The 9758-nt window shown below is 50.1% G+C and overlaps 1 protein-coding gene across 1 annotated transcript; it reads left to right on the forward strand.

The window, feature by feature from the left end:
* Nucleotides 1-1288: 1288 nt before the first annotated feature.
* LOC103532984 (perilipin-3) lies at nucleotides 1289-5506 on the forward strand. The gene is given in 9 exon segments (XM_008498801.2): nucleotides 1289-1307; nucleotides 1310-1352; nucleotides 1949-2033; nucleotides 2787-2997; nucleotides 3772-3854; nucleotides 4076-4328; nucleotides 4505-4704; nucleotides 4839-4967; nucleotides 5090-5506. Coding segments are annotated over 9 exon segments (1440 nt in total).
* Nucleotides 5507-9758: the final 4252 nt, after the last annotated feature.

Genomic DNA, 9758 nt, shown 5'->3' on the forward strand with positions numbered 1-9758 from the left:
TCTCTCTGCAGACACAGCCTTTCAAAAGGAGGTTTTTTCTGTTGTCTAACACCGAGATTAAATGCACCTGAGAAACCACAGGAAATGCCTTCTAGTTAGGATCAGGATCTTTGGTAGTTAGTGTCCACTGCCAGAGTGGCTGAATTATTCTGAGTGTTCAGACTCCAGGGACAAAAGGAGATCTGTAGATACAGAGACACATGGGACCTGGTCTGCAAAGGACCATGGCACATCAGACAAACTTAGAAATTCCATGAAACACCAGAGAAGCCAGACAAAAGGACCCCACCAAGACACAGCTCTATGAGAATCCCCCCTGCTCCCAGCATAGTTTGTTCAGTAGAATTCCTCCTCTGATGATTAAACAAGAGCCATTTCCAAGAGTTCTGTGTTTTAAAGCCCCTGGGTTGCACACAGGGAGAGCCACTTCCCTCTTCTCACTGATGGTGCCACCTCCAGGCAGGTCCTGCATGGTCTGAGACCTGGAGAATTGGAAAAGTCTCTCTGCAAAGAGGTGAAGAGAACCATCACTGGTACCTCCTCCAGCCTGCTGGGTGTCCAGTGCCACCCTCAGCACAGGGATGAAGGAAAGGTGCCATTCCCAAAAGGCACCCAAAGATCAGCTGTGCAAGTGTGTTTGTGGGAAAGGGGAGGTCCAAGGGGGGTGGCACAAGTCAGGTCAGCCCTGAAGGTACCATCTGAACCCAAGCAGGAAGCTCTAACCTGGTTGCTCATCAGTCTCCATCAGGGATGTTCACCCTGCAGCCCCTGGGGGGGATGCAGAGATTGGGCTCTCTGAGGACTTCAGGACAAGAAACTTGGGTTCCAGTACTTCTGTTGAAGATGACTTCTAGTGCTTCAGACTAGACAGACATTAAATATGACACCAGCAGGTAAAAGCAACAGGAATCCCACGTTAGGTGTGAAGTTCTGCTCTGAATCTGTTTGATTTTTATTTTCTGGTTATTATTTCCCACCACAAAGAGAAACAAAACCAATGGCTGTTTCCAGCCACTGTGCCAGCTGAGGGAAAATCCCAGAGGATGTAGGGCCCATGACAGCAATGCCTCATTTGGAGCACTGGCTTCCAAAGAGACCTCCTCCAGGTGGACCTGCTTGATTGCAGAACAATTAACGAGACACAGCAGGGCCCATCTCTGCCCCATTCCACCTCTAATTGGGCAGGACAGGGACTGACTCCCTCCTGCTGCTTCCCAGAGGTGTCAGTCACTGAGGGTCCCTCCTCAGCTCACCTCCCCAGCTGGTACAAAAAGGCAGAGCAGGGCTGATGGGCCATGGGATGGTGCCTGGTTCTTTGCTGGCCATTTCCTTGCTTCCAACAGGACACAGAGGTACTGTTTTCAGGGGATGTTTTTGGCTTGGAATTGTTCTAGCAGATCCTGGTTTATGTTTAGATGTTTCTTATTTGATTTAATTACAGAACTGAATGAATCTTAATAAATATAAGGTTGCCTGTGGTCCTGCCTGAAAGGTTAGATCCAACCTGTGCTGGTTCTGAGTGAAACCTGCAGGTTGGGGTGGGTTCAGAGGAGTAATGTTTTGAGATGGTTTTTTTAGCCCCCTGGTTTTGCTATTACTGAGTCCTCTAATGCAAGACTTCTGACCCTTTGAGAAACGGGAGGTACCAGGTACCTTTTCTAGATATATTGGTAGTAAGTACTGTGGCCTCTCTTATAAGAGCTTTCTTGGGTGAGGGAAGACTTTTCCATAATTTCTCTGATGTCACAAATTATACTAAGCTTTAATTTTAGGTGCATTTGCAAGTAGCACAGACCTTTTCCTTCTGCAAGGGGAAGAGGTCCATTTTTAGAGTCTCTCCTTAATGGGTACTAAAGTAATCACTTCTAATTAGTCTGGAGGCATGCTCATCAGCTGCTTTGTTGGTTTTTTTTTTTGTCTTTTCTCCTAAACTCTCCTATGGCACTGCCATGTCAGCTGTGATGGCCTCTTCCATGCCTAACAAAGAGGAAGCTGCTAAGACCTCCCTGGAGGTGAAAGAAGAGGAGCAGCAGGTAGGTGCCCCTAGGAGATGCAATGAGAGGCAGCTCCTGGGTGCAGCTATGAGGAAGTGGCCCAGCTCGGGGGGAGCTGAGCCCCCATCAGTGGTTCCCCTGCAGCTTCCCTGGAACTGGGGGTGGTAGCAGAGCCAAAGAGCTGATCTGATGACCCTGTAAGTCACATCCTAGGCTAAGCAGGACAGCTTGGGTCCTGGCTAGGAGATGCTTCTCTAATTCTGAAGCTCAGATCCTGGCTTGCTGCAGAAAATCCTTCTCTGGGAGAGCTCCCATCTTTCAGCAATCCTGAAACCTCCTGCACTTTTCTTACATGACCAGCACCATGTTTCTTCCAGACTGTTGTAAAGTCTGTCAAAACTAACCCGAGCCTTTTCTGATGAAGCTTTTCCTGGAGAACTGACTTGTTCCACATCTCTATGAAAGGAATTGGAGTTGGAGAGGGGTCCACTATGGTTGCCCACAAATTCAACTGTCCCTTGGGCAGCTTTGCACTAGAAATAGTCTAGTCTAGTCTATGAAATAGACCTTGCCTTGCTCCAGGACTGACCACAAGTGTCAATGCTCCACAGCTTGTTTCTCAATCAAATTGCAGATTTTAAAGCAATTGTTCAAGAAGGGTGACCCCAAGCAGGCTGGGTGAACCAACCAGGCTGCCATCAGAGGAAGTTCTTCCCTGCATAGGAAGCTCAGTGTTGTGTCTGCAAGCTTCACAATTGTCTGAGGGTTTTGGGCTTTTTTTTCCTCCTCTAGGCTGCAGTAAATCAGGTAGCTAACCTGACCCTGACCCTGGCTGGCTCAGCCTGTGACATGGTTTCTGCAGCATATGCCTCCACCAAGCAGAGCCACCCCTACATCCAATCCATGTGTGATGCAGCAGAGAAGGGAGTGAAGAGCATGAGCCACATGAGTGGAGCCACAACCAGCTGTGTGCAGCCACTGCTGACTTCCCTGGAGCCTCATGGTAACCCCTGGGAAAGGATGGGCTTGGCCCTGCCTCTGAGGGGCTCTCTGGCTCCTTCCACATCTGGAAGGAGTTAAGAAAAAGTGAAATGTCTCTACTAAAGGGACTACTACTGGTTTACAATAAGGTTAAGAGTCCTTGTCCAAGCAGCGTTGTCCTCCTTGGGGGACCAGGACTTGACTCTGAAGGGCTTAAAGCAAATCTTTGAAGGGCTGAAGCGCTGGGTGGCCGGAGCTTGTAGTCAGATGATTTTAAGCTCGTGATGGTGACAGGATGAAGCCTCTTGGACTGTTGCATCTCAGGGTCCCACTGGCTGTGCCCTTGCAGAACATGACTGTGGCACCCAGCCCTGAACTGCTGGAGGGAGAGGGGCAAGGGGGGGCACAGTGGTGGCAAGAGGCTGACAAAGCAGTGTCTGTGACAGGCCTGAGATCACTCTAAACTCAGAATGGGCATCCCCTATGGCCAGTTACTGTGTGATCCTGGATCCCTGGGGGCTTTTGGGCAGACAAGAGGGCCATGCATCTCCTAGTCAGGAGCTTGAAGCTGCAGGAGGGGGTCCCATCTAGGTGGCCATGTCCAGACAAGGAGAAATTGATTGCTGTCAGAGTGAAGAGGTCTGTGAGGAGACTAAGACAAGCTGCTGTGCATATTCAGCTTACAACACACCTGACCTGGTGACCTTCATCCAGGCTCTTTGCAGAGCTCAGGAAGGCAGGACTGGGGAGATGGAATTGCAGGAAAACCAAGCTTTGATACTGTTGTTTTCCTCAGTTGCTGCAGCAAGTGAGTATGCCTCCAAGGGCTTGGGAAAACTAGGAGAGAAGCTCCCACTCCTGCAGAAACCAGTGGACCAGGTAAGAACCAAAGTTTCTTTCTGGCAGAGGGACCTGGTCCTTGCAGGCTTTCTAACATGGGAGGGAAGCTTCATCTGGGGCACACACTACCCCTAGGAGCAGAGTGCAAGTTCCTTCAGAAGTGGATACTTGGCAGACACAGTCCTAATTGTCCTCTTGGTGCAATTAAGAGTTGTCATGTAGCACACTACACAGTCCCTTATCTGATGTCTCTTCTGCAGATCATCTCTGACACAAAGGAGCTGGTGTCAGCCAGAGTGGCTGATGCAAAGGATGTTGTGAGCAGCAAAGTGGCAGAGGTGATGGATGTGGCTAAGGAGACTCTGCAGAGCAGTGTGGAGGCTGCCAGGTCTGCAGTGAGCAGTGTGGGGATGGTTACGGACTCCAGAGTGGGTCAGATGGCTGGAAGTGAAGCAGAAGCTGTGGTGGAGAGGACAGAAGATGACTCTCTACCCATTGGAAATAAGGAGCTAGGTATGGAAACAGTGACAGTGGGAACCATCATGGTGGGGGTGATCACTCCAGTGCTCTGGAAAGGGATGGACCATGCTGGAGGCTGCCTGGCTTCTAGTTCAAGATCTCCTGATACTTTTTTGCTGTGTGGTAAGCACCTCTGGTCAGCCACTTACAGGTGCTGGTTCTTTCCTCAGCCAAATTGGCAGCATCTGAGGAGGATGTGGGCATCATGTCTGTGGAGCAGCAGAGGGAAAAGAGGAGGTACTTTGTGAGGCTGGGATCCCTCTCTGATGAACTTCGCCTCTTTGCCTACCTGCACTCCACAGACAGAATGAAGAGGGTCTGGCAGGGCATGCAGGAGCCCCTTGCACAGCTCCACTGCATCTTTGAGCTGGTAGGTAGAGCCTGCTCACCTGGCAGGAGGGGGACCAAATGCTTGCCTTGATGTCAGCTTCATTGCTATGATAAAGAGGTGTGGTGGTCACCAGCAGATCTGTCTGTCTTGACACTGATCTCTCTCTGCCACAGATTGAGGTGTTTAAACAAGGATTTAACCAAAAGCTTCAGGAAGGGCAGGAGAAGCTACACCAGATGTGGCTGGACTGGAGTAGGAAGTGTTCTAAAGAGAGAGGAGATGAAAGCTCTGCAGAGCCAGAGGTATATCCTGGGGAGTGAAGAAAAGGGCTCTGGGCATGCCTTTGAGGTTTGTTTTGTTTTAAAACCTTTTTTTTTTGGAATTATTTCATGTCCCTGATGTTGTCCTTCCTGCCTCCTCCCAGGAGATGGAGTCTCTGGCCCTGCTCATGGCATGCAGTATCACACAGCAGCTCCAAGTCACCTGCCATAAAATAGTGTCTGCTATCCAAGGTCTGCCCTCGAGCCTCCAAGATAAAGCCAAGCAGTCTCTCAGTGCCATAGAGGAACTTCATGCCTCCTTCTCAGCAGCAAGCTCCTTCCAGGACTTGTCCAGCAGTGTCCTGACCCAGGGCCAGAAGCAGCTGGCTGTGATCCAGGGGTGCACGGAGGAGCTGCTGGATTATCTGCAGAACAACACCCCTCTGTCCTGGCTGGTGGGACCCTTCTGCCCTGGGAAGGAGGAGGTGGAAACCTCACAGGAAGAGGAGGAAGCCTTGCAGGAGAAAGGAGCAAAGACAGCAGGAGCAGGGAGGCATGAAGCTTCCACCACCCTGAGGTAAAGAAGGCCATGAGCAAGGGACCTGCCTGGTATGATCCTGATGGCAGGTCTTAGCTTGATGTAACTCCATCCTCCATCTGCAGATGGAACTGTCACATGTTGAATGATCATTGGATGCTGGTAAATTGATTTTTAGGAGCTTAAAAGGAAGGTGGTGGAAGCAAGGCCACTCTTAAATACTTGTAGCTGCCTTCAGGAATGGTAGCTGAACTCTGTGCCAGAAGGAGACCTGAGCTGAAGCTCTACAATGTTCCCAGCTCCCTAGCAAGCTGTCCATGCCATGGCCTTCATCAGTGTAGCCAGACACATCTTCCTAGAAGCTGTTTGTACTCAGTCAGAACTGCTTCAAATAAAACTACTGCATGTAAAAGCACTTATTGTCTTTGTCTCCTGGTGAGAGGGGTGAGGGGGTGAGCCCTGCTCACCAGGTGCGATCTGTGCTCTTCCAATCCCTTCTCTAGTCCTTGATGTGGACCAGTGTGGTCAGGGATGCAGGAACTGGTGAGCAGGCAGTGGGGTGATGAGGCTTGGATTGTAGTCTGGGGAAGCAGCAACTTCTAAACCTTTCTCAAGCCTGGAGGCATCTATCTTCCCCCACACCCTGGTATTTCCCTTGTCTTTAGTCCTTCTAGGTTGAATTGTCCTCCTGCCCTCTGCTGCTACCTGGTGATGGCTTTGGTCTCTGGAGGGCTGCAGGAGCCTGGGAGAGATGCAGACACCTTGGGGTGTAGGTGACAGGTACAGTCAGCACTGACCTCTCCAGGTCAGGAGATGTTTCAGGTGAGCCAAGGGCTCTTGAGCTACCATGTCTGAGCCTTCCCAAAGACCTGGAGCAGCCTAGGGCTTTCAGCCTGGCCAGGGAGGTGGCTGATGCTGACAGAGCTCCTGCCTGCTGAACTCCTGGGGTGGAAAGCTCTGCTCCTTGCCTCTTGGCTTTCTGCCTTCAGAGGAAGAAGAGGAACATGCTCTTGGTGTGAGTACTGCTTCTATTAGACTTAATTTTAACTATCTTTTAAAAAAAAGTGTTGTTTCCTGGAGGTCAGAAACAGAGATTAGGGAGGATGTTTTCTTGGAATATAGATGTGAAGATGTGGAACTTCTCCCTGCTCTCAACTAGAAGTAGTTTCAACAACACTCAGCCTTATCTTGTGAGGGGTACAGGCTTACCAAGCCCTTCAGCCCACCAGCCCTGAGGTAGTGAAGCTTTGGATCTGGCTCAATGTGCCCATGGAACAGCTCAGAGTGTTGAAGGCAGAATAATAATTCCATTTAAATTGCCAGGCCAAGTTACTGCTGAGATCTGGGAGGTGAATTGCAGGGATCACTGTGGGCTCTCTGGTCACTGCTGAGCAATATCTCTCTGGCAAAGAACTTAAGGAGAGGCAGATCCCATCTACCTCGTATCATTCCAGCTGAAGCTTTGGAGTTGGGAAGTGGAGCCTCATGGCAAGCAGCTCTGGAGCTGCTGCTGGCTGGGAAATGCTCCCTGTGAAATGCTGCAGGTCATCTCCTCAGCTGCAGAGCTGCACAGTGCTGCCCAGCAGGGCCTGAAGCTTGGTTTTAAACTTGCCTGGCTAAAGACATTTTTTTAAGAAATAGCTGGACATTCCAGTGCTGAGAAATCAATATCAAGTAGATCTGATCTAGATTAATACAGTGCTTAGCCCAGCAAATTGTGCAGCTTCTGCCTGGGGATTGCTGGGGCTTGGCCCTGTATTGATTATATCCATTTCTGGTTGACCTCACCTGGTGCTTCCCCAGCCCCTCAGCCCCTTGAGTTTCATCTGGGAGCCCAAATGTTCCATGTGTCTGGGGTGTCCCTGATTCCCTGGGCTGGAGCTGGTGCAGGACAGCCCAGCACCTGTAGAGCTTTTGGGGGTCTTCTGTTACAGGTTCCATGGGCTAGAAATGACCTCCCTGTGGTAGCTCCTGAACAGGTTGAGTGGAAGCATCTGCATGCATTTTACCTCTTGCTTAACCCCCCACAATTCAGGGACCTATGGAAATGTGTTAGACCAAGAAAGAAACTCTTTGCAGCTGCTAGGAATAGTTTGACTTCTTGGCTGCTCCTCTGATCTGATTCATGCTGCAGAGACAGCAGAAGGGTAAAGGTGGAAACAAACTGGGAATGGCAAATGGAATGGCTTTCTGTAAAGTTTAAGATAGAAACTCATCTGAGCTCTGGGAGAGTATCCAGGTTGTTCCCTGTTTGACTCTCCATATTTAATTTTGAGTCATTTTTGGCAAATAAATGCATCAGGAATGTGACAGCCTCAGACAAACACATTGGCAGGGGAGATCTGCTATGGGGTGTCTCTTCTGCTCTCAGGAGCCCTTGGGAATGATGTAGTATTCCTTGATTCTGACAATTTTAGCTCCAGTGATTCTATCTCACTCCCTCCCCTCCTGCTGTTCCTCCCTGTCCATGCTGTGGCAATGTGTGGTAACTCAGTTATAAACTACTTTGAAATTTAAATTCAGCCAGGGGGGCACTTGCTCCTTCTTTCCCTCTTAGCAGATGCCACCTCATCTCCCCCTGGCAAGCTCCTAAACAATTATTTCTCATGTTCATGCACTGCTACCTTTTTAAGCCCATCTCTGCTGCTCATTGAGTTCTGGGTCAGGGGATGTGCTGGCACTGGGGAGGCTGCCTTGGGCATCATTCCAAAAGGCTTTCACTTTGCATGGGTAGAATTAGGAGGCATTAGCCACCAGGTTTCTCTGCCCTCTGCCTGGCAAAGCTGAGCCCTTACAGGGGGTTTCCCCAGCACCAAGGGATCAGACTGGGAAACCAAACTTCTTAGCAAGTGCTGAAAGGCAAAAGCTCTCCAGTTGCTTGCGAGGAGTTTGATTCCTTCTTTTCCCTTCTGTGTTTCTTGGCACACCTGGGCATTTTCATCCCTTCTGCAAAAGCTGTACTAGTGCTGCTGTAAAATAAAAAACCCCCCACATTTGTGACCTTCCTAAAGAGCTACTTGGGTAGCTGGGGCCCTGCTCACGTGTGAGCTATCTGGCTCCCAGTTCTTGTATGACCTTAGGTCCCTCTGGCTGGGGGATGAGAAGACCCTCAAAGCTTTTTGGAATTAACTAGCAGTGGAAAGTGGATAAAAATGCAGCCTTTAGTGCTGAAAAATGAGGATGTGTGACTGGCTCGTGTGGGAGCAGAACTGGACTGTGGGACCTGCTCTGCTGGCTCTGCCTCCTGCTGCTGCCTGGTGTGGGTGGGCAGGATTTCGTTTTGTTGGTTAATGCTTGACTCTGAACTTTTCTCTTGTGCCTCTCTCCATCCCCACTGCTTTCCTGTTGCATCTCTGCTCCTTGCACCAGAGGAGGAAACTGAGTGCTTTAGGGCATGGGAGAGAAACCTGGAGGGACTTCACTGGGTTGAGCTGGACCATGCCAGCCTCAAATGGTCAAGTGAGCCCAGGGTGGGTTTAGGGGCCCCTGAGAGAATCCATTTGTCTGCTGGAGAATGATGTAGGTGCTTTCAGAAGCACTTTGCAGTGACCTCTACTCCCAGCTGAAGCACACAGATGTTTTTCCAGCTAAAACTCTCTGCTGGTGTCAGTATTCAGCTTTGTGAGAGGCTCCTGCCCAGGGCCTCCTGTGTCAGATCCTGGCAAGACTTTTTGCTGGACAGCTTTCCTTTCCTCTGCACCCTGCGGACGGCAGAGGAGGGAAAGGAGTCAATAAATCTGCTTCAAATTGCCTTACAAACCAAGCATGAAGTTGTGACAATTCCAATCCAATCTTCATGGAGCTTGTTAAAGCCCCTGGTGCCTCCAGGAGCCACAGGCACCTGACCTGATCGATGGCTCAGCTGCAGAACAAGGCTGAGCACCTCCTGTGAATACTGCCAGCAAATAATGACCCTGGCCGTGGTGCTTTCTGGACACTGGTGATGGAGATCTGTGTGCAGCTGGTTTGCAGTATTGGCTGCAGGGGCTCTCTCCCATCCTCACCTTCATTTTGATTCAGCAGCAGCTCCTGGTTCTCCAGGGGGTGAGTTTGGAGGGGAGGAGATCTGGAGGATAACTAACAAGCTGAATGCTGATGTAGTTGGGTTTTATGCCATCCTCAGTGCTGATAATTCCATTCTGTTTGGTCTGAACTTGCCTCGTAAACCCTGATGGAGGCTGAATGCAGGGCCCTGCCTGCTTCTGCCCATGTGTCCTGTCCTGCCTCCCCAGAGGGAAGATGTGGAAGCTGTTAAAGGTAATTATCTGGGAAAGTGAACTGAAGTCAAGAAACAG

This window comes from Calypte anna, chromosome 20 (assembly GCF_003957555.1).
Source record: "Calypte anna isolate BGI_N300 chromosome 20, bCalAnn1_v1.p, whole genome shotgun sequence".
NCBI classification, from domain to species: domain Eukaryota; kingdom Metazoa; phylum Chordata; class Aves; order Apodiformes; family Trochilidae; genus Calypte; species Calypte anna.